At 36.1% G+C, this 26327-nt stretch overlaps 1 protein-coding gene across 7 annotated transcripts in view; it reads right to left on the bottom strand.

Moving 5' to 3' along the window:
- ULK4 (unc-51 like kinase 4) overlaps positions 1 to 26327 on the bottom strand; it is a 249023-nt gene that overhangs the window by 103725 nt on the left and 118971 nt on the right. For 5 of the 7 annotated variants that reach the window (XM_087757950.1, XM_087759450.1, XM_087755528.1 and 2 more), the window contains exon 32: positions 23208 to 23256. The exons of 1 other annotated variant lie outside the window; for it this stretch is intronic. In XM_087757950.1, the coding sequence (XP_087614076.1) occupies positions 23208 to 23256 (49 nt within the window). Of the gene's footprint in view, positions 1 to 4963; positions 5167 to 23207; positions 23257 to 26327 lie in introns of those variants that run through there. One more of the 7 variants, XM_087758680.1, reaches the window with a different exon arrangement.

Here is a 26327-nt window from a genome sequence, read left to right as displayed (position 1 = left end):
CTACCACTCTTAATGCCAGTTTACAAAAATAAGCATTTGTGAAATTCAGGCCTAAAAAATGTAGTGTTCATAGCCACCAAAAATCTCACTGCTCTCAGAGAAACAAGTCTGGTATTAAGAGCCACATTTGGGAATATTTGGAAGGAGCAGTTTGGATTCATAGCCAGATGACTTCTGAATTGGAATAAATAAAAAAAAGAAGGGAAGTACAGTTTCTTATTCTGTGTAAATACTAGAACCACGCTTTCTCTTGTAGACACAACAGGAAGGAAGCTTACTGTTATCCAAAAATCTCCCACAAAGATCTGATCCACTCATCAGCCTAACTTGGTGTCTAACAAACAAGCCACCATCCCTATTCTTTAATCAAATTCTATCCAAGGTTAACATGATTTTCTTTATTACTGTTTACCGGAAGGAACGGCATGTAGTTAGGATGAAAAATTAAAAAGAATAAATAAATCTAGAGACTAAAAAGACAGAACTTCAAGGTTAAATGACAGTACCTTCTCCTTGCTTAAATTGTTCTAGGATGTTGCCGCAGTTTCCAGACTCCACAGAGTTTGCTTTTAAATTAGTTTTGCCTGTGGCAGCAGAACCAAAGACAGCATACGTATCTTGGTTATGTTGGTCTGAGACAGAAATAACATTCTTTCCTTTCATCATGATCTTTATTTATTCCTTTATTTGTTTTCTTCCTGTTTTGCATTTAATACTTACTCTGTCTCTACCTGTGACCCTAGAAGAAGTGAAGATGAAGTTCACTTTAGTAGGTCATATTTCAGTTATGTATTTCAGCAAAATACTTATGAAGTGACAGCCCCATTTTAGCTCTATAAAATACTGACAGCATGAATGCAACATCAGTCACAGGAATTATATCCTCCAGCCACTGGAATTCACTGATATTGGAAGACAACTGTTTCCTTAGCTGGTAGTGGTCTGCCAATGATGCTAGACTATGAAGCAGAACGAGAACTGATGAGGAGGAAGTAAAATGGAGAAAGAAATGACAGCTAACAAGAGTGGCAAAAATAATAATTATTGTTATTATTTATAATTAGAATTTGTATTTATTTAATATAAACATAAGCATCTATTTGTTTATAATAAATATAAGTATATAATTATAATAATTTTTTATTATTATTCAAAACATACTTGCAATACGAGGCTTACAATAATATAAATTCGTATGTGCTAATATATTACTATTCTTGTGAATTTAAGATGGTACCTAAACCAAAAGATGGTAGATTTAGATTACATATAAGGAAGAAGTTCTTCACTATGAGGGTGGTGAGGCACTGGAACAGGTTACCCAGAGAAGCTGTGGATGCCCCATCGCTGAAAGTGTTCCAGGTCAGGCTGGATGGGGCTTTGAGCAACCTGGTCTAGTGAAAGATGTCCCTGCCCAAGGTAGGGGTCTTGAAACTAGGTGATCTTTAAAGGTCCCTTCCAAACCAAACCATTCTGTGATTCTATGATTTAGTCACTTGAGTGACAACATCCAAACTTTCACATAGCAGCTGCTATTAAATAAAAGGCACAGACCTAAAGCACAAAGTTCTCATCACCCAGAATATTAAACTAGGAAGAAAAGACAGAAAACAGAAATTACTTCACCGAGCATATAAAAAAAGTATAGCACAATGAATTTTGGAATGGCCTAAGTCTTTCTCCCATGGTGGCAATCTCAATAGTGCCAGGCAGTAGACAGTTTGAAAAATTCATGGTACAGATATAGCCAGCACTACACGCCCAGCTGGTACCTCGCTGGTACTCCCTGAGGCACTCTTTGTGCACTTGCCCAGCACAAGCCAAGCACCACTTCTGAAAACTCTCACACACTCAGTTGTTCTGAAGTCTACTCCTACATTTCAAAGAGGAGCAAGGGCACAACTTTGGATTTAAAAGCTGGTCCTAACTCAGATCTACAAGAATACAACGCATGGACAGCAAGTCTGCTTCTCATAAGCATTTGCAAAGCAGTATCAGATGCCATGACTTAAAACAAAGTATACCTCTTGCTCCTACATATGATCTCACCCATAATTTATTTCATTTTTATAGGAGATTAACAGATGAATCAAAGACAGAATCAAGAATGACTAACATCAGCAAAATAGGAAGCTCTTGTAAGCAAGTCCTACTTCTTTCTCAAAGACAGAGGAAGTTATTCTGCATTTTATTATTACCATTATTAACAATATGTTGAACACCATTTTTTAATTTGCACATCTTTCCAGGGTAATCTCAAAATTATTTATTATAGTTTTCTTTATAGGCTTGGTGCACCTCTTCCTCCCAAGTAATTTCTACTTAGGTGCCTACATATTGATTCAAGAAATGGACTTTAGGAATACAGGTTTGAAAATTGGTATAGGTTACAAAAATAAATTCTAGTTAATGACAGAGTCATTCCAGTCATCAATTTGTGTTTTCTTCCAAGCACAGGTTCAATTCAAACCTTCCTGCTTTTTGTGACTGTTAATGAAGTCATCTCCTGGAAACACAGGAAATACACTGGAAACATAGTGCCTTCAACCCTCAGAAGAGTGACTTTTTTTTTTCCCCCCCTCATGTAGCTCATTTCAGCAGTAAACAGATACTAAATGATTATATGAGAATTTATGTCTATTGCTTTAAAAGGGGGACAGGATACATTAAGTATATAGACACACACACATAAATATACATATACACACACATTTTCTCGCAAATTATTTTAACTGTGACATACAAAATTCAAATTAAACTATTCTAACAACACTGAAAAATGAATGACTTGAGACTCTATGTTGTTTCAAAAGAGCGCTAGATTTTCCATTCCCTCAAATGTTCAAGACTTCGAAAAAACGTTCCCAGTTTGCACTGACACACTCCCTAAGTTCTCACACTACCTGTACCCCACAGTGGTTCACTATCTCACATGAAGTGTAGAGGACTGAAGTTCTTCTATTTCTTCCCATTTTAAGTGAAAGTCCAGATCATCAGAAGCCTCTGTTTTGATGAAAATTTAATATATACAAACTGAAGCAACTTCAGCAGGAGATGGTGAGAGATGCTAGTAAAAAAGTCAAACTACTTACTTTGAGCTTCAGAAACCCAGCGTCAGCCATTCCCTCTGGGTGATTCTGGACTTGGGATCTGCACTTGGCCCCTTCCCCTAAGGCATTCCTGATTAATAGGCTACTGGCTACCCTGAGGTCTGCCTTTCTCCCCTGCCTCCCATGCCACTTTGTGCAGAAATTTCACCCTGAACACAGGAAGCCTTTCTCAGTGAAACCTACATCCAAATTGGAATAATATCAAGAAACACTGAAATAATCCAAATATCTCCTCCTTCAAACAACACACTCAAGTCCTGAAAACCATGGAGTCATGACCAGTTCCTATCAGCAAGATACTGCTGCTGTGCCCAAGTTGTCTACCAACAAAATGTAGTTTTATTCTCATATGAACTCATATCCTGAAAAGCAGCTGGATACTTTTAGATCCAAGTAGCATTCTGATACTGAGAGAGGCATAAAATATCATTGACAACTACATTTATTATCACTAGAGGCCAGACAGAAATTTTAGCCAATATACAATGTCACACAATATGTCATTGCACTGTAAACGGAAAGAATAATTAAAAAAAAAAAAACAACAACAACAAAAAACCAACCACAAAACACCAAAACACCCCAAATAATTGGACCACTGGATTAAGAAATGCATAGGAACTTGTTTTATATGAACTGATTAAAACATTAGCTTTGTTAGAACACAGGGTGCTAGTAATAACTAAAGGATTTAATTTTTTAATTACTCATAATAAGCCATTTTACAGTCATTAAGGTAACTATATTAGTATTTTACTTCATTTCATTCAACCTATGCTCTCTGAATAGTTATTCATACTGAAAAATGTGTACAATAGATGTGAAAGGGAATAAAACGATGAAAGAGCAAAACAGCTAAAATATATCTGAAAAGCTGGTAACAGGAATTTTACAAAAGCCAGGGAGAGGAGAATAGGGTATCATTAGCCATTTTCATATCCTAATGGAACATGCAAGTTTCAGTCTGTTACTAAGAGTGGGTCCATGGCAAAGAGCCCAAATGAGGTCTGAGAAAGGATAATGTACCTTTAATGATTGAAATAGCAAGAAAATTAAATCTAATCATGTTTCATTAAGCATACTCTAGCTCCCATTTTTACTAAATTATTTTATTATGATTTCCCAACTGTCTGTTGAAATAACCTTTTACAGCAATTTAATTCACCATCATAAACAAGTCTCATTTCTCACAATGAAGTCCCCTGGGATTAGTGAGAGGAGATGGATAATCTAAACCTTGCCAATCCTGCAGCCACTAAGGTAACCACTCAGGGAGACAAAGATTTTTGTTTTCCTATTTGTGGCTGAGATCATTAAGATATAATTAGAAACATATTCATGAGTAATAGAGCGTCTGTTATGGAGATACCATTCGCCCAACAAGCATCTTCTATACCAGTCTTTAATAAGAAGGGCAGCAGGCATAATCCCCACTTCACTCTCTGGAGAGTTCTGCATTAAACGGGCTGCATTAGACATCCCTCTCGCTCCCCCTTTTTTAATGGAATCTTATTCAGGCATCCAGTGTTTTCTCAGACTCCATTGTTACCATCAAAACTGCTAGTCTGTTTGCTTTCAGCAATACGCTCCTGCAGTGCCATCCAGATGTGAGCCCTAAAGATAGCTACGTGCAGCGAATTTAAATCCTGCTCCAGAACTTGTTACAGGGCAAGCAAATGTGGGACTTCACAATATACAGTAACAAATGAATTGGACTGTTTACGGAGTAATCCTTGGCTCTCTGCAGTACTGAAAGGAGCTATCGACCCCTGTACGCATCCTTTCTGCTTGGTGCATACTTCAGTCATCTGAATGAAGTAACTCAACAAAATCTCTTTTGTCCTTGTACGTAATCTAATTTTTTGCCAAACTCCACATCAAATCACATGACACAGCAATGGAAAATTAAAAGTAGTGTCACCCACAAAACAGTCCTTATGTATCTGCCATAGGGATCCATATATGGCTACCACTTAAACTGCAGAGTGAAAACCATCAGCAACCAACTGTATCACGATGTTTGAACAGGTTATTGCTGCATTGGGTAGGCAGGAGTCTGAAAGGGAACAAGTAAATGAAAAAGAAAGAAAACCGTTCTAGGGCACAATTTTGTCTCCTGTACCCATATGAACAGTAAAGAACTACTTGCTCAAGGCAAGCAAGGGGCAGAAACTGAACCTTGTAATACAACAGGGGACTTGAAAGACAAACTGAAGTGAAGGAAAAAAAAAAAAAAAAAAAAAAAAAAGAGACTACCAAAATTTCAGCTGACTCTCTGAGATGATGCTAAATGTTATAATTAGAAAGTTACAGTGGGTAAACTAAGATTGGATCATGGTAGGCTTAATCTCTTTGCATATATTTGACTATAAATCTATTTTAGCAAAGCAATGATTTTTAAGCTTGCCTATAAAAACATTTTATAAAACAAAATATATTTAGAAACTAAGCATATAAGACAATGAGTAAATGACTACAGTTAAAAACAGAAAGTCGAAAGCAGAATATTAAGATTTAAATTGTTTTGCTTTGTGGAAGACTGACATTCTAAGAATCTAATTATCATCCCGCAGTATGAACTCTTCAGGAAGACATTAACATAAGGAATGTATTATACATGACTGAAGCCAAACCAGACAAATTTCTAGATAAATGATCAGAGTTCAGAAGCATAATGTGGAACCTCTGCCAGCCAGAAACTGTTCACGGACATTCAATATTCTTTTACAAGCTCTATTGTGAAGCACACAAAGGCTTATTACCTTAGTCATCAGAATGAAGCTGGTCAATAAACGTACAGTCAGCCACTGCCACATTCCTACACCAATATTTATTTAGATGAGATCAGGAGATATACCTCAGTCATTTGACAGAACAGAGATAATACCACAGTAAAATTCTGGTCACAAGATCAATAACCCTTGTTCTGAAAAGCATGCATCTCGGCTTTACTTCAGTATGTATTTTTTCGTTAACTGCTTTCTCTGTCTTGATATTTGCATTTGCAGGAACAGCAAATTGGCAGACTGGTCTTAATCAGACCGACAAACACAAAATTTGGGAGGAATGAGATTTTGCTTTAATATTGCTTCTACAGCAAAAATAAATAAATATTTAAATGTAGAAATTAATCACTTTGGGCGAACATTTTCATTGACGGTGATTTGTTTCTATACGACCCATTTAAAATGTCTCATAAAATTCACACAAACTACTGTAAGGTCAGGATTTCTCCTCATAACTAATTCATGGAGGACCTAATTTGGTACTAGACTTGTGAAGTCTCAAGTTAGGAAGAGTTGTCACTCACACACGCTTTCTGCAGCACCTGCGTTTCACATATTTGCACCATTTGCTCTTCTTCATGAGGTCTCCAAGTGCCCTTTGGCTGGATCTGTGATTCAGTGACTGGCCAAGTTGGGGTGGGAGTGAGGGGAGGCTGCAGGGCTGCAGAGCAGCCCTGTCAGCTTCCCAAAGCTGTTGTGTCCCCCCGCCCCGGCCCCTTGCCCTGCTCGCGCTCAGCTGATGCGTAACTCCTGGGACTAGGCGCATTTCTTCTTTTTTATGTCACACGATCCAGTAGGAAGAACATTTATCAGGTCACAAAGACATGGAGATTTCTAACATAAATAATGTCACATATATGTATGTATGTATGTTTATTTATATATATACACACACATATATATATGAGTGTGTGTGTGTATATATATATATATATATGAATACTACAAAATTACAAACTGATTATAGGAGAAGAACTAAATAAAATGAAATGTGTCCAAGGTGTGGGCACTGCAAGACTGTGAGAATAACAAAAAAAGCCTAAAGAACAGGAGGTGAGATTTACCAGTTACTGACAAAAGTGCAGGAGGATGGAGCATGAAAGATAAAGAATTTAAATTTGTTTAATTTTATTCACAGTAGAACCAGCTACCAGTCCAGAAGATTAACTATTTTTTGCTGCATTATTTAAATTAAAATGTAGGAGAAAGGCAGCAAACACCAAGGAACATTTAGAGGAAAGGGGTGTGACAGAAATAACGTCATTCCTGAAGATGATGATACCAGTTAAATCTTTAATTAAAAGAGAGTGCAATTATCCCTTTGCCCATCCCCAACCACCTCCCAAATATTTTTTCCTCTAATAAGTGTGAAAATTGTCCAATTATAATGACTGAGTGAAAAGAGCCTTAATGTAATACAAATCCTGTGGAAATGTGCTACGTTAAACATTGAGAGCTCTGAAACTTGTTCACAGACAGAGAATCCATGTAAAGAGAAGGAGAAAGATTGCATCTGAAGTTGCATCTGAAATTTAATGTACATAAAGTAATGCACATGGTGGGGAAAAAGTCCTAACTTCATATACGAACTAATAATCTCAGGTTAGGAAAGAGTTTAACACAAATGACAGCTCAATGATAGCAGTCAAAAAAACAAAGTGAAATGTTAAGAGAAGAAGGGAGAATTAAAAAAAACCAAACCAAATCAAACCAAAAACACAAACAAAAAACCCACACAACCCAGAACATCACTATGCCACTGTATAAACCCACAGCTCATCCACCCTTTGAACACTCCGCTCTGGTCCTATACCTCAAAAATTATATATGCAAATGGAAGATATTCTGAGAAAGCAGCAAGTATGATCAAAAGCGTGGAACAGCTTCCATTTAAAAATACCTAAGTAATGATGGCTTTGTAGTCCAGAAAACTGTTTTAGCAAACTAAGGGAGAATACTGAGATTTATAAAATCAGAGGTGTCATAAGTGGATGAATATCCATCGTTTGCTGATTTCTTGAATACAGAAACAAGAAATAATCAATTAACCTGATAGGAGTCATGTTCCAAACAAAAGGAGCTGTTTCTTCACTCTGTGCAAAGCCAGGCTGTGCAGCACCTTGCCACAGTGTTGGGAACTCAAGCAGTTTATATGGGTCTACAAGGGAGATTGGACAAGGCCATGGAAAGGATGTCCATTGCGAATATTAAACACAGTTACTATAGCCAGCTCAGAAAGGTCTTGAGTTGAAAGTGGTTGATGTAGAAAAAGTACTTGGTGGACATGTCAGATAAGCTTAACTCTTTTTGATAATTTTTTTCTAGACATCCACTTGTGGCCACTGTGAGATACAAAAACAGCAGGCTAGTCAAGACCCTTGATCTGACCTGGTCTAGCCTTTTTTTATGTTCTTTCTAGTTGCCTGTAGAAAAAGCAACATGATCACCACCAAACTTCAAAAAAAGACCTAAAGGAAATAAGGCATGACAAAATCAGATTTCATATGGAGTCCAAGTAATCCACAATAGCCAAAGAAAGCATGAAAAACCCTCAAAGAAGTCTATTTAAACAGAAGAGTTTCCAATGTTTTTCATGCACACAAGAGTCCAAGACAATGTAAATCCTAATTAGAAACACTGGGACAAAACTTATGTTCAGAAGTGATGATAAAAATTCAGGATATGCCTACTGAATAACTCACACTGAGATGGAGCAGGATGCAACTTCAAAATAGGAACGGATTTTTTTTTTTTAATTATTATTATTACCTTCCTTAATCAAGAAGAAATTACCAAAACATTTCTTAACTGAGGTACAGTTAGAGATACAGATATCTATACTCACACAAGTAAACCCTGCTAGAGTTAAAAGACTGAAATAGAACTTAATATTAAATACTATATATTTTATAATTCATACAACTAAAAATAAGAGCTTAAATAAGAACTTTATGCACAAATTTGTTTCTGAATTCTCAAAATTACTGTTTATTTTTAACTCACGTACTCATTAATATCAACATATTTGCATCCAACCAAACAGCACAGACTGGAAATTAACCTCATAACTCAAAACTAATATTGTGTACTTTTAACCTGCTAATTTCTCAAAGAAATAACTGCTGCTTCAGAAAATAAGTCAATCTGTTTAAGTCATAAAAAATAATCTGGTTTCTCATACAAAAGTAGGAATGGTAAGACAAAATTCTACAGCTAATAACTAAAAAATTACAATACAGAAAGGTTCCCATGCATGTATTTTCAGTATATAAAGCAGAACCTGACTCAGTTCAAACTAAAAGTCTACCTACCCCAACAACCTATTCAAAACACTTGGCAACAGAAGAAGCCTACAAGTACAAGCCAGGCATACAGAACACTTTCCTCAGCCTGTAGGAATTCGCAGCCCAAGGACTTTGATCCAGAAGCAGATCTTTTGAACGTAATAACTCTCAATGGATTTTTCTTCCATTAATTTGTCCAATCTCTTTCTTAATTCAAGTAAACCCAAGGACTCTAAGGCACAGCTGAACTTAACCCTACAGGAAGCAGTATCACCTTTTGTCAGCTTTTAAAATCTCAACTGCAAGTGTTCTTTAGTTCTTATAATACAGTTCTTATATTAGAAGATACAGTGAACAGCAATAGCATTGCTGTTCACCTTGCATGAGCCACTCATGACTGTATGCTATCATACTTCCCCCTCATTCATCGCCTTCCAGATTAAAGCATACAGAAGAGTAATCTCTTGTACAGTGGTGATTCCAGACCTTTGATCACCTGTGTCTCTTTTCTTTGCACTCTTTGCAGTTCTACTATAAACATTTTGAGATGGGAAACCCAAAATCCACACATGGATTAACATGGCACAGTGTTTTTCTGCTTACCATTGTAACACGTCCTCTTGCAATCTATAACATTCAGTTTGCTTTTCTGACCAGGACTAAGGATTAAGCAGATGTTTTTATTAGACTGTGTTTTTATCTAACCACAATATGTCATTCCTGAGTGATAATGGCTACACATCTCGCATCACTGCGTAGTCGGGACCATTGCCAGCAGACGCATTGTGCAATGCTTCAGAATATATACAGGTTTCGTGGTTGCTTTGAAAAGGAGTGCAAATTAAACTGAAAGTGAGTAGTATTAGGTGTCAAAAAAACTTGTGAGGATTTTAATTACACAGATACTCACAAGATCCTGAAGGTTATGTACAAAACTTCTATCAAAAAAGGCTCAAATCAAGTGTGATGAGAAAATATGTGAATGCTAAACAGCTTTATGACTACCAAAAAAACCCCCAACCCAAAACTGTTGAAGAGGGGGGAAACCTTGATCCAGCAACTCTGCGCTGTGAACTTTATAAGATCTTCAAACACTTTGTGTTTGCAGAAAATCTGAGAAGACAGAGAACATGAGCACCAGTTGTGTGCCTATCCAAGTCTTAGGGCGGTCCATGGTGATGGTCAGTCCTGCTCTCTTACTCCTGGTGCTGCTGACATCCATCATTAAGGAACATAAGCTCAATACCCTTCTGCCTTAAGTTCCCAAAACTGACAAACTGATCCAATGACTGAAATGAAATTCCTGGTACAATGTTCAGTGACCACAGAAAAAGGTCATAAAGTCCTCTCATTCAGACTAAACTGAGGAACACTAACAGTATTATCCCTGACAGAATGAGCTAGACAGAAGAACGCACTACAAAATGAAGTACTGGAGACTATTATTTAAAGCTATATATCACTATAAAATGACAAAAGAAATAAGATTTCCCTTTCAGGGTGAAAATTCACGTCTTTCCATATTTTTTTAAAGTCTTTTGAACTATGCACAGATTCAAGCCAACCTTACTCAGTGTGAGAAAACAACAGGTTTTTATAGGATGTCTGAATTGCAGAGAAAAACAATTAAAATACTGAACACCATAGATTAAACTGCAATAGAGAACTCATTAATCAGTCCTTAATTATGCTTTTTTTCACATATAATTCTTCTCCTGAACACTATAAAAATTTTCTTTCTCAATGCATATTTCAAATATTCTGCAAATCACTGTTCCAAAGGTGACAGAGTTAAAAAGAAAGGTGTTAGTTAACATCTAAATACACTTGTTTTCCATTTAGTTTTAGAGGCAACTCTTCCAGTTTTCCAAGCAAAATCTGATAGCATCAACTTTAGCTGTCAGGTGCAAAGCTGAATTAATTTTTGTTTTACCATTATTACCATGTTCCCTTAAAGGTCAGAGCTGCACTGTTTTTAAGTAAAAATGTAATCATTAGGAAATTATTACCTCTCTTGCCCTAAATTCTCCACAGCCATACTCAAATTAGCCAATCACAAAAGTCTCATACATACCACATAATTAAAAAATTTGTTCAGAACACTGTTCAAAAACCACAAAACCACAAAGACTCATATTTAAGGTACCTTGCATAACGTCCAAGAGTATTGCCAGACAAACCAAGTTGGCAGAAACACTCACTGACTTTATACATCTATCCATCCAACCCTGACCTACAGTCCATCTTGGATTTGGTTCCTAAAAGAACACCTTCATGCAGTATAACATGTAGCTGGCTCAGATAAGGGAGAAATGGGAGCAGAGCCAAGCCAGCTGAATAAGCATTGCCACTTCAGTCCATCCACCTTGCTTACTTAAAGGTCAAAGCATACAATGAATTAGGAAGCAGGAAACAGATGAAGAGCTTAAAAACCCAAACCTGGGAGACTACTGACGTAGATCCTAATCTAGAGGAGTTAACATATCTAACTACAGGTAGGACACAGTGAATGGTGCCTACCATGCTAGGAGATAACCTGTGGGGTAGCTTTTGTTTGGATTTTGTTTGGATTGGTTTTTAGGAAGATGGACTGGATTAGGCCAATCAAATCACAGAAGTTGGTTTTATGTGTATACCAACCATATCAACAGATACAGCTGAAGGTACCTTTGGAGCTCTCTAGTCTAATCCCCTGCTCAAAGCAGTCCTGCCAAAGCAGGCTGACTCAGGGCTGCATCCAGCTGAGTTTGAAGAGTCTCCAAGGATGGAGATGCTACAGCCTCTCTGGGACCTTGTTTCAGTGTTTGACCATCCTCCCCACAGCAAAAAGTTTCTTCCTATATCAAGCTGGAATTTCCTGTCTTCCAACTTGCATTCATCCTGTTGTCCTTCCATTGTGTATTACTGAAACAAGTCAGGGTTCATCTTCCCCGTACTGTCCAATGTGGTAGCTACAGACAGGAATAAGATCCCCCCAAGCCTTCTTTGCAAAGGTTGTATGAAATCTGTTCTCTCAGCCGTTCTATGTCTGACCTGTGCTCCAGGCCCCCGATCATCAGGGTGTATATTCACTGGGCTTGCTCTAAGATGTCAAAGTTTCAGGCTAAGCACTATTACAGTCTTTTACAATATATTTAAAATTCTTCTCTGAACACAGTATTTGAACAAACTAGGTATTCCTAACCAGTTTAGCCTTCCAAGAAAAACTAACTTTTAAAAGTTGTTCAGAATAAGCACTATTACAGCCTTTGCAATTGGAGCGGATTAAGGGAAGCATCAACTGCCAGAGTCCAGCAAGGTCCAAAGGACAACAGGCAATCCTCTAGATATAGTAAGAGCCTTGTGGATTTTGAGCAACAGCCAAGGGCCAGCACAATGCTCCACCCTTTGCAAGGGTGGAGGCTTTTGGACAACTGTTGTGTTGGATCCCAAGTCAATCCCTGAAGGGATCACGGGACTTCTGTATTCCGTACCATAACACTGGACAAATATTAGGCTTATGGTTATTTGTTAATTGTTTTGTCATCACCGTGCATCCCTGTAACACTGGGCTGTTTGTCCCAACCAACAGAAGAAGCAAATAGAACAGGCCTCAGCTGGGGTGTAAGTCACTTTGAAGTGACACTGTGAAATGTTCCTGGGACAGTCAAAGCAAAAAAGTGATAAAGACAGAGATCTGCCCATGCAAGGCACAACAGTGATTGTTACTCTGCAGCAACTTTTTCTTTGAAATGCATTGTAAAAATATTTTCTTTCAAAAGACAACTTGTAAGATATTATACCATAACACACAAAAGAACCATCCACTTTTTACTAGTTTTGAAACATTTAGAAAAAAAAAAAAAACTCCACAGAAACAGTATGCTTGCTTGCTTGCTTATTGAAGACCAGTAAAATAAAACATGAACAGTGAGATCAAAGAGATGGAAAACAGTCACAACATCATAAAACTTAGAAATGTGTTCTACTATCAGCAGTAATCATGGGCACTATTTCTGCAAAGCAGACCTACACACTTCACTACTTGTTTGTGATTTCCTTTCCCAGTATGTTATAGCTAGCTTTAAAACCTTATTAAAGTCTTTTAGACTCATGTTTATTAGCCATAAAATTTTTGACTTCTGGGACCGGATAAAAAAACCCCAAACTACCAAGAAACACATAAGAATATTGTTTATACATGGGTTTTCTTATGTCCCTTAGCACTGAATATAAAATAAAAAAACATAAAATTAAAAAAAAAAAAGTTATGTAACATACACACTAAAATATAAGTGTCTTGCAATAGAAAGCAATTCCTTTAAGATGCAAATAGCTGAATTTCCTTCCTATAAAAGAACATAATGCTGTCACAAATGTTGTGGACTCAATTTTTCTTTCAGAAGTAGAGCTTCAGGTGATTTTGTAAATAATTTTATTCCCTCACCTAACAGGAGCACTGGTTCAAAATAATTTTCCAGATAAGAAAAAGAGTGATAGAAGGACATGCTTTAGTAATATTTTTCCTTTTAAAAAGCCATTTTATTATGCACAATATAAATTTATAATATTAAAATGATTTAAAGGATGGGTCTGCTTCCGCTCACATATTTTTCTTTTTCCACCAGCAGTCCTACCGGTAATAGATCTACATAGACATACAGTCATAAAATAGCCTGCTCACATTTATTTAGAACTTGCACAGTGCTTCTCATAACAAAATCTGAATACCTTCCAAATCCTAATGAATTTATCATCTCTACATTCCTGTGATGTACATTTATAGTTTAGACATTACCTTACCATAAGGAAAATTCATTAAAGAATTATGCTTCGATAAGGTTGAGCTGGGACCTTAAACAGGCCTAGTTTTGGAATGATGAGCACCAATTTCTGATAGTTTTGTAAGAGTAAATGTGTTCATCGGACACATGAAGGATAGAAGCACACTAAGTACATCTGAAAAAGAAGGCTTATACGATTTGCCCAGGGTCAAGAAGAAATATGGATCTTCAGCAGGAATAGGAAGCAGTGCTCTCAGTTCTCTTGGTGCTCTGCCAACAAGCCCACTCTTCATCCCACAAATCATGTACTTCAGGTAAATGAAAAAACCTGAAACCCTGTTCTCATATTTTGTCATTTGTAACACATACACATTTAACTACTACAATTATGACTTTTCAATATTAGAAAGTTGAATTAAAACCAGTCAAAACTATTTGACTCAAGCAACTCTACACAAGAGCAGCTGAAAATCAGCTACTGATACCACTCGGAAAAACACAAAACCCCCAACAACAATCATTTTCTCAAGGTTATGGAGGGAAAGTAAATCGTTCCAGCTCTGTTTAAAGCTAGCAGCTGTTAAGAGGAACTTTTTATAAAGTTTTCAAACTTGTACATGCAAAAGTTTTAATTATACAGTATTTCCTTCATTATCCCAAGCTCATGATACTCATAAAAGAACACAAAAGCAGCGGCACGCTTCACCTCAGAGGTATATGGCATCCCTCCAAATGAGCAGCATGTGGTTGCCACGTGGTCCCTAACTCCCCAGAATATGTTCCAATCACTTCCGACACTCCAGTTCCAGTCCTTTCCATAAGATTTCTTCAACCTGCATTGGTCTTTTGCAAGTATGGGAGGACATCCATACATTAATTGTGAAGACATCCTCCGCTTTGAACTTGCTAGGGGACCCAAGGCAGGACAGCTGCAGCAGCTAACTGCCCAAGTATTTACTAAGCTTCATAGAAGGCTTTGCAGTTTCTAAGCCCTCTGTTGCTGCACCCACATTACTAACGTTAGCTAAGCTACTAGGCTCAAAGTTAAGTGAAGACATCTTCGTGAATTACTGCTACTCACTGACTGCAGCACAGACAAGCCTTAAGCTTTGTGGTTATAGCAAACATGTTGAAAGTCTAGCATAAGTTACAATGATATTAAAAAAGTCAAATCTTTCTCCTATTAATGTTTGTAGCAAAATGCCTACGCGAAGGAAACTTTTCTTGACCTTTTCATTGCGGGACGAGAGGCTGGAGAGCAGCCCTGTAGAAAGAGATCTGGGGGTTTGGGTTGATGGCAAGTCGAATATGAGTCAACAGTGTGCCCTGGTAGCCAAAAGGGCCGACCGTGTCCTGGGGTGAATCAAGAACAGCATAGCTAGCAGGTTGAGGGAGGTGGTTGTCCTACTCTACACCGCACTGGTGAGGCCCCACCTCAAGTACTGTGTGCGGTTTTAAGTGCCTTAATGTAAGAAGAACGTCAAACTATTAGAATGTGTCCAGAGCAGGGCAACCAAGATGGTGAAAATTCTCAAGGGCAAGACTTACAAGGAGCAGCTGAGGTCACTTGCTTTGTTCAGCTTAGAGAAGGCCGAGGGGTGACCTCATTGCAGTCTACAGCTTCCTCAAGGAAGCAGCAGAAGTGGAGGTGCTGATCTCCTCTCTCTGGTGACCAGCAATAGGACATGGGAAATGGAATGAAACTGTGTCAGGAGAAGTTCAGACTGGACAGTAGGAAAAGGTTCTTCACTGAGAGGGTGGTTCATCACTGGAACAGGCTCCCCAGGGAAGTGGTCCTAGCACCAAGCCTGTCAGAGTTCAAGGAGCATCTGGATGATGCTCTTAGTCATACGATTTAGTTTTAGGTAGTCCTGCGAAGAGCAGGGAGTTGGACTCAATGATCCTTATGGGTCCCTTCCAACTTGAGATATGCTATGGTTGCTTTACCCATCTGAAAAAACACTGCACAACATCTAACAATAGCTGGGAAACCAATCGTATACCATGGGTTCTCATTATTAACCACAATCAGAAATGGCTTTTATACCATGCATTTTGGCTTCTAATAGTTTTGTTGTCATCACTTAAGATGATAGTTATACATAAATAAAACTGTTAAGAGTTCACTCTGTGTACAGTGTTTATACTTGCAAAGAACAATTGGCCATAACAGATTAACAACCTGATTCGACACTGATCAAACATTTACAGATGTATAGATATATAAACACTTCACCAGAAACTCCTGACTGAAAGATTACTGACAAAAAAATAAAACAGAATCTGTTTCTGAAAAAACTTTCTTTTAGTAAGATTCTGCTTCCTGCTAAAAAAAACGCTCAAGAGAACTACACTTATACATGTTTATTTCCAAGAGTATGCATTCTGGTATGCAGGCTTATGCCTTCTAAGTATACACTATTTTCAAGTCAGCAATTTAAGAGAGATAAAGTAGTGTCAGGCATCTCATCCTTAAACTAAATTGTTTAAGCAAGTTAACGGAGTAATGAAAAAAACCCAACATTTCTACCAGAGGAGCCATATTTTATTCCTTGAAAACTGGAAATTAACATACTGTACCCTTCTGCCTTTTACAATATCTTCTTCAGTCTTTAGAAACACTCCTATTCATTTGATTTAGCATTAAAAAGAGAATAAATAGAATATCTTACTGAATGTTGACACAAGACTTCAACACATTGGTAAGAAATTTGTCAGTTTGGAAAAGATTTAGACCGTACTCATTGTTAAAGTGTTGTTCTACTCATAGTAATTTTTACATTTGCATTACATTTGTCTTCTTTAAACTGTACCTCATAATTTTTTATCATTCCAAACATATAAATTCTAACATAGTCTAACACTTTTTCACTAGTTTCTCCTTAATCCATCTTTGGATATTAAATCTCTTAAAACAAGCAATTATTTTGCTTTATAAACTACTCATTAAAATAGGATTTTGGCATTTTCACTTTCAGAAATCCTCACAGATTGCATTCTTAATCTGTGACAGCAGTTGTACGTATACTGCCCCAGCATACAATTTGGCTATTAAATCTAGCAGATTTTAGGGAATGTGCATACTTCACAAATGGAAAAAAAACCAGAGATATTCATTATGGATAAATTTAAGGGTCCTAACTATAACTAATGCCCATCCTGTAGAAGCCACAAAAATCAGTCTTAGAATCTAATTTCAGATACCTTATAAATTTCCCTAAAATCAGTAATAAGCAGATGACATACACCAAAATGAGCCATTGCATTTAACTTTTTTTATAACAGTATTGAATACACAGCCAGGAACAGGAATACCACACACAAAGCTATTAAAATAACTACTATTTCCTGTTCTTTAAAACATATGTTGCCTAACCATTCCCAGATATCTTTGTTTTGATTTTTTTTAATAGAGGGCTGCGGCTAAATTAAGGATTGAGTTACCAGCAGACTGGAGTGAAATGTCGATAGCTATCCGTTACTACCAGTATCCGTCTTCTCATGCAAGCACAGAGCTTGAAGAGGGACTTTAGCTCAAAGCTCATTTACAGCAGAGGACCAACTGCCTATTCGCACTAAGTGCTAGAGCTTATATCATGTGCCATATTCACTAACCTAATTTTCTCCAACAGATGAGTTTGGCAGCATAAACTTGTACTCTCTACAGAACATAAGAACAAGCATCTCCTGCTCTACTGTTTCAAGTGTCTATCCTGGATGACCTCCAAGTACTTGCAAGAGTTAGAAACATGCTCCCCATTCTTCTAGGCAACCAACAAAGCATGCACCACTAAAAGGTGCTTAGTTCAGCAGACAGAAGTAAACTAATGCTTCAACTGCTGCGATAACCTCTGATACATGTTCCTCTACACCTGTCATCCATGTGGCTGCTAAACAGAAAAACACCTCTACCTCTTCCTTTAAATGATATTTGACTGCAGTCGCTCGGTAGAAAACAAAACCCAAGTAAAACAGGAATGATGAAGCTCCTGCTTTTCCTCTCCAATGTTTGTTCCTTTTTTTGTAGTATTTTCACAGGAAAGGCTTGTCAGAAAACTAGTATTTTTAAACAGTTCTAAGTGGGTGGCTTCATTGCTTGAACTGAATCACAAGGAGTGGAATCTCTGACCGTAACCATTTCCTGTAGATTGACTTCTTTCCTCCAATTAAAATTCAAAATGAAATATAAAATCCAACCACTGATTCCACTTGGCTGCTATGCGACTACTTTCTCACAACGTTTTTTTTTATTGAAGGGCTTTGGTTAAAATTATTTTTATTTTTTTAAAAAAACAAAGCAATCTAGTTATACATGGCTATGTATCCCCTATTTAGACAAAATTTCCACAAAATTATTAGCTTTCTTGGAAAGAAGGTGTTATCCAAATAAAACTGGAGTGGTTTGTTTCTTCTTTTAAAGTATGAATATGTTTAACTAATTTTGCTGAAACTGTTATAATTCTTCTTATAATCATGCCTAGCTCATACTCGCTTCTTTAGTGCTCAATGGAATAATGAACTTGATTTTCAACTGCAATTACAACAAAGTGAGCAAAGCACAGCTTCCAAGAGGATCAGCGTCTGCCAGCATGACAATGATTTTGAAGCATTTTTTGAGCATTCAAGCACAGGTTTACTGCAGTCTATCAAAAACATGAACAGTATATATAATCATTTAGTTTAAGATGCCCAATTCTGTAACTAAACTTTTTAACATAGACTCATATAGCAGTCCCAAAATACACAGGGAGAGTATAAAACCTCAAACCTAGACACAACTAGGAAAAATAAACAAATATAAATGAATATGACTACAAAAGAAACATATTTTGTATTTTCATAGTAACAGCTTTCCACTGTATTTAAACGAAAATAAATTAAAATTTGGCATTTTAAAATTGATTTTCATTATTTCAAAAAACGTGAAGAAAAGATGTGGACTTGCTTGTGTTAAGGATAGATCAACAGTATAAATAAAATAATCATTATATTTTTACCTTTATATTAGATTGTACAGCTTAGACACTAAGACACTATCTATCATTGGTTGATGGTATTTAATATCATTTATAAATACAATAACTTTCAATCTTACTATAAAGTAATTTTTATTAAAAGGATATGCTTTTAAATCCATGTTGCCACATTTTTCATGTGATCACTGACTGTTAAAATACAGAATGTTGAACAAAACCATTTGACAGCAAAAACTGAAGGCTGTGAGATGCTGACACTAGAGATTTTAATAGGATAAGCACACAATTGACTACTGAGCTTTAAAAAGAGGATAGCACTGAACTCCTAATCACAAGCATCATTAGCTTTAGTTTTAAGATTTCTCAGCAGAAAAATACAATTTCACCAACTACACAGAATTTCTTTTCTATGCAGTAGCTTAGATTCAGATAACCCTAAAGGAAGGCCAGGTAATATTTATGATGTGTGGAGGGTCCCCATCCTACTCCCTCTAAAAAGTAACATAGCACAGAAAATAACATATATACCAACTTCATTGCTAGGTACTCAGCAAAATCTTGGTAGCAATCTAAAATACAAATAGCCATAATTTATACACATGGGGGTACAATATTTCCAAGTCCTTTATCAACCTCACTGTAGCATTATAACATAATATTAAAAAAGAATACTTTGTATATAATATACTGATATTTCAGATAGACCACAGGTTTGGCAGAGTAAAATATATTAGAAACACAATACTAAGGATGTAGCAGAAAGGCAGCAAGAAAGTAAAACATGAAACATATCCCACAGTAACTTTTCCTGCTACAATCCTTTCTACTTCATCAACAGCAGCATTCCATATTTATACCTTACATCAACTCAACTTTTGGCATAATTTACGTCATCATTGATTTTGGCTCATTATTTTTAATCTTGTTACCAAGGGGAGTTTGCACCTTTTAAATTTTGCACATTATGATGCCAGTTTTCCTACTGTTTTTCAGTCACTTACTGTCCTGAACACACTCATGTATTGTCAATCTGTTTCCATTTTTCCACAGATACTTATCACTCCGTCTTCACTGATCTCATCAGATACTATAGTAAGAAAAATGCCTACTCATACCCAGTCATACCTTCATATTGCTTTGTAGAACTACTCATAATCTACGTAATCAATAGCACTAGGATTTGGCATCAGGGTACTGATGAAATTAATTTGCATTCAGGTGTAACATGAAATTCCCCTCTGAAGTTTTGCAACGAAGAACTGCATCCAGGTCTTTCACATATTCACAAAGTACACTATTAATTTGCATCTCCTAAATGTAACTAAGTGTTGAGTGATAAATGAGTGTTGAGGGTTTCCAGGGGAACAGCAACTGTATTTAAAGCCTCTTACTAATAGATCAGTAACTAAAATTTAGCTCAGGTGAATAAAACTAATACCTATTCTCTTAGAGCAACTTTTTAGGTAGACAGTAACAGCCTTTTTCACTGATCCAGTTCCTTTTGTTTGGCAACTATAACATTTACAGAATCGCAGTCATAAGTGACATGAAAGGATACATTTGGTATGATTCAGCTGAGTTCAGAGATCTAACTGGTCCAGATACACGACAGAGGGTAAGAAATTGCCAGATTTCAGTGTTATTGCTTAGACCACAACATAGGGTAGTATGCAGTATAGGAGGTAGTGCAACTCTACATCAATCAACAGTGAGAAGCAGCCACATTAAAACCTATTTCTTGTGAACTGCCCAGTATCTGCGAGCCATCATGTCCTCACTGCTGTGATAGCTAGATTAAAGCTAGTGCATTCAATCCCACTTTGATTGTAGCACAGTCTAGAAATGAAGACTGCTCTTGGAGATACTTTCCAACTCTGAGCCTGCATTATTTCCCTTCAGAGCCTAAAAGAGTCAATGTCCCGTCAGTGGCATTGCTTGAAATAACATGAGCTACATTTAATGATCCATAGAAAATACATTAGACATTTGATCTCGGCATAGAAAATTATGAAGTACTAGTGATATTCCTTGAACTTGAGAGTAATAGTTCTACATTAGCTTATTGACAGTACAAAATATTGACTGAAGCATAATTCAAATTCAATAGTTTAGGGTCTGGTAAAATTCTAGGTAAAATAACATGGGGCTTGATGTTACTGATCTGTGCTGTTTCTTGAAACCAATAAAAGTATAAACCTAGCCAAAGACTAGTTGATGGATAGTAATGGGAAGTAAACAACATGCAGCTGCCTTCACTCATATGACCATGAAAATGATTTCAGAAACCTATAATGAAGGAGTTTGCTAATTTGTTCTGTTCATAAGGAAAAACAGCCAAATGATTAATCCTTCCAGTCTCATTAGTCCTGGCTCCTGAGCCTTCCCAATTGCCTAACATTCCTTTGCTGAATTCTGTAGGGAAAAGAGGGGAATAGTAAGGAGCGTAGCAACCTATTTAGGGTCTCGCATCCCTTGAAGCCAAACAAGACCACAGCTGACAGCCAGTGCACTGTTAAAGCTTGACTGCTATATACAGCAACTGAAGGCACTACAGGTGTCCTCCCTGAACAAAGCATGTTGAAAGGGGATTTCTTTTTTTTTTTTCCTCCCTAAAAGCTATAAGCTTTTTCCCTCACAACTCTAACCATAAGCTCCAAGATAGCAACAGAGGTTTAAGAGAGCTATGAAACTTTCACAGACTACCAGTCATGAAGACTATTTTGAGCTTAGCTGCTTTTTACTCTCTAAAAAAACTATTTCTAGAACTCATGAGGTCAAATGTGTGCAGGGACATCAAGAGGCAGTATTTATGATTGACTCCGACTTATCCTACTTACATGGCATGACATACAAGCATTTTAAAAAACACGACTATAGATACATTATGAAACGTTTTTCAAGATCAGAATATTTCTTGAGATCATGACCATGCTTAAATACTCATAGCTATACACTAACACACATATATACTTGTGTGTATATATATGTGTGTGTGCGTGCGCATATGTGTGTGTATATATATATATATGGGCAGTTAAACTTAAAGATTCTAACACCTGGAGATGTTTCAAACATTAATTTCATATTTGAGGATATTAACATGAAAAATTTGACTTTCATATTTTACTGTGTTCCTCTTTTGTTACTACCTACAAGCAGTACTTATACTAGGTCAAAACTATTTATGAAACACTGTAAAATGTTGTTCTTACTGTTAATACTTATCACAAGAAGATATTTGTACATATATGTACATAAAATAGCATAAAGCCTGTGTTCTGTATGCTACTGGAAAAATCTATCATCGCTAAAGAGGTTACTTTAATGAAAAAGGGCTTATCTGGGTATGCGGTATTAAAGAGATTTAAAATGATAGGCAGTGAAATAAATCACTGCAAAGGAAGAGAGATTAAAATACTTAAATCTAAGAAAGGAAAAAATCAAAGTTGATTCAGAATCACATTTACGAACATCTACCCTGAGTAAGATTGAATTTCAAGAATGATGCAAAACCAAGTATGCAATCTGTCTGCACTGCATAAATTATGCATATTTATTTGTAATGTGTATTTAGTATTCATCAGGAGCATGCTCACATGACAGGACACTTACCTGATACAACTTCATGAACAAAGAGAATGAAAAAATAAACAAGACATTGTGGAATTTAGTCATGAGAAGGCTAGTGGATAGCACAGTACCAAGCTTCCAAACTAGCCTACAGATTTTTCTTCTTCATTAACATATTTGTTTTGCAACACTCCAGAGACACAAAACCATCACCATTTTTTCACGGTCTTCGTAAGTGGCAGATCCTACTTAGGAATGGAAATTCAGCCTGTGATTACCCAAATTCATATTTTTGATACTTTATATTGAAAGAAATTCTAAAAGCAAAGAGTGGGAATTGGCATTCTTATAGTCAAACTTGGGTTTGATGCAAATTTGGGTTAAAATGCAAGTTCCTCAGCATTTGTTGCTTGGGTTGGACAAATATATAGTTCTAATTAAGGATCAAGCTCATTAATTCTATTTTTCAGATTTTTATTTGGTTAAAAAAAAAGTATTTAGCTTAAAGTTTTTACACAGTAGATAGTTGGTAAGAACTGCAGACATGTTTGCTTACACCAGATTCTTTTGTATTGATAAACTGTTCAATTTCATTTTATCAACATCTTATTATTTTATCAATATGCTTTATTAAACTTACTTAACTAGTTTGACATTATTTGGGAGATATGATATCTATTAGTGTATATATATATATTAAAAAAATATATCTTCTTACCAAGATGACTTGAAAAAGAACTGGAAAAAGATGGATTTCTTCCACAAAGCTGTAAAAACATATTTTAAGATTTATTTTAAAAGAGAGGAAGTGAATTCTTATTTAACACACTAAACTCACAAAAGGAGCAGAGTAGTGGAATAGTTATTGCCAAAATCCATGACCCAGAACCTCAGCTTTTGACTAGCTCTCAACAAAAATGAACTCCACTTCAGCTATTAAATAGAAACAGCAATGTTATACTGCTTTGGAAATTACTTCTAGGTCTGCTTCACTGATGTGATTCAAGTGAGTGGAACAGTAATTAAATTAATATTTTCAAATGGCAGAAATTAATCAAAATTCAGAAATATAATACTATACATACTTTGAAACAGTCAGCATGCACCATTAAATAATTTGAATTAATAGACTCAGCGCACATAATGAAATTATAAATATGCTGTGTTTTTTAAAGCATGCTACATTAACTAACTTCTTGGGTTTAACATATTAATATGATACATTTGTCAGCCACTTCTCTTGACAATACTGAGGAGTAGTTACCCAAAAAAATTTAGCTATATTCTTCTGAATTTCAAAAGCAGATATAAATACATATATATATCTGCTGGTTTGTAAGAAGAACATTCTCAAAAAAACCAGTAATACTTTACATTAATGCAGCCTTTTCTTAGAACCCCAAACGCTTTTATTTATCAGTAAAGCATGTGTTTCACAAACACTACGATGACATATGAATTATATGATTACATACTCTTCCTTGTATTATACTGTCTAATTTGAATTATGATTCTCCCTTTTCCTTACACTCTGTACTACATGCCTGTTCACCAAACACGTCCGACAACACCAAATTCTGTGTTTCAAAGATTTTCCCTTGTGTCTTTGTAACATTACTGAAGTGCTTCATAAACGTTAGGTAGGTTTTTTTGTGATACGGCTGTAAGAGCAGATTGTATTATGAAGTCCATGTAATAAATGCAGAACTCAAGCACAGAGAGCACGTCTGAAAGCATTGAGGATGTTCACTATGACTGTATGTTCAACATGAGGCGAATGCTTTTGCACGCTTATTCAGGGAACTCAGCATAGAACTTACTACAAAATTATCTTCTAAGTAGTATGTCAGTCAAAAACACAAAGTTACATTATATAGTTCTCCATGAATAAACAGGAGTTTGACTAAAATAAGCATTCAGTTTCACGTTTGAAGCTTTACTGTGTAGTACCCTATACTGGCTTCTGGTACAACAATAATCAGGTTAATTCTGTTTGGTAAACTATTTGTTAAAAAGAACCCATACATTCCTAAAATTATATGTTTCCATTTAAGAATTTTTATTCATGTGCAGTAAGAAAGAGGAGAAGGTATTATTTTTATGGATAGTGTAAGCTAAAGCACTAGACTGTGAACTGAAGCAACTAAAAGGAATTGCACATTCTCTTCTATGAACTTAATAAGAAAATTGAAAGGGGGGTAGAACAAGCATCCAAGGGTCATAAAATCATAAAATGCTTTATTTAGATTAATGTCACCTATCAGAGCCCTGGTTGTTCATATTTGCTGAAATCATGTTATGTAACGGAAATATAATACGGTAATAAGGAATGAAAGGCATGCTAACAGAACAACCATATTTATGAAGAACTGAGAATTACTTAGAAGTGATGTATGTGCATTAAGTATAAATAATGGTTTCCTATTTCATATTGTTTTCCTATTTCTCTGATTCTTGCATTCACCTAATGTAATCATGATGATCATATAGCACCTACATGAAGTCGGGGTGGGAGCGGGGGCTTAGTGTGAGAAGATTTATTACATTGTATAGCACTGGCATGTGGACCTAGAGACAAGTAGAATACATCCACTAAATTGGTCAAAGCATAACAAAACAATGGAACTGTATGCACCTACATGAACATGTTTAATGTAGCTAAGTAACAGCCTTGTTCAACCAAATGTGTTCAATTTTTCTTGCATACAGAAATGTGTAAAAGCACGAGTTACACCCAACGGAAAACTTAATATGTTCTGAGAGAGAAAGAAGAGTTTATATAAGGAAAGAAACTCATTAGTTTTAAGTTAAGCAGCCTGAATTTAGGACAATTTCTGTTCTTATTAAGTTGATGGGAAAAAATACTCATATGCAAGGGAAATCCCAACAAGTTCCCTACATAGGTCAGGAAAACCTGAAAGCTATTCTCCCCAGTGCCATCTAACAACCCTTAAATAGACAGTTATGGCATCTTGGACACAGCCAGGTCATAAGAGTCCCAAGGACTGCAGATAGGAAGAGTTACTACAGCTGAGGTTCATTTTCCAGGGCCAAATCTAGTAGTTAAATTAAAAGTTTAGACCATGCCTGTAAAACAGAATTTTTCTGATATCCAGATTGGATGTAAAAAAGGTCATTTAAACACCACAGACTCCCAAAAAGAGAAACTAATGTAATGGCAATCATATTGACAAAACAAAGTTTTGCCAGCACAAACCTTCTTATGCTTAGAGCATATTGCAATTACTGCAGCAAAAGCTGCTTACTTTGCTACGTAAGCAGCATTTAAACTGAGAACTCATTGGCAGTAAAATACAATTGAATACCAAGAATAGCTAAGCAATCCTAGTTTAGGCAAAACCTGGAAAAACTCTTTTGTGGTAAAGAGTAAATTACGAAACAATTGGTTTCAAAAATTGTAAGCAGCCCTGATTGTGACAGAGCTACAAAGTCAGCTATACTTTCTGCTGAGATAAGCTAAGACAAAACTATAGCCAATATGGCTATTCTTAAACCTGCAAACTTTTATGATTCAAACAAGAAACAGCTACAGCCTTTAAAGAAAATTATACATGTAACTTAGCTAAACTATAAAGTCACATCAAGCAATGTATTAAGACAAAGCTTAAATCTGATTAATCCCTACTTTGTGTATATGTGTGCAAGAGAGTGACATTACCACATTCTTCATTGCTATCTTACAAAGTTTTACAAAGAAAAACTCTTAAACCAAGGTGAAAGAGCAGTTTAGCTATGTTATTTATTTCATAGAATGGCAATATTCTAAATCAAAAGTAGTTTGGTTCTTTGTAGACTTTTTAAAAATTTGTATTAAATC

This window comes from Nipponia nippon, unplaced genomic scaffold (genome assembly GCF_047370975.1).
Source record: "Nipponia nippon isolate SJK-2023a ecotype South Korea unplaced genomic scaffold, ASM4737097v1 scaffold_1, whole genome shotgun sequence".
Taxonomy (NCBI): Eukaryota; Metazoa; Chordata; class Aves; order Pelecaniformes; family Threskiornithidae; genus Nipponia; species Nipponia nippon.
This window is presented reverse-complemented; position numbering and strand designations above follow the sequence as displayed.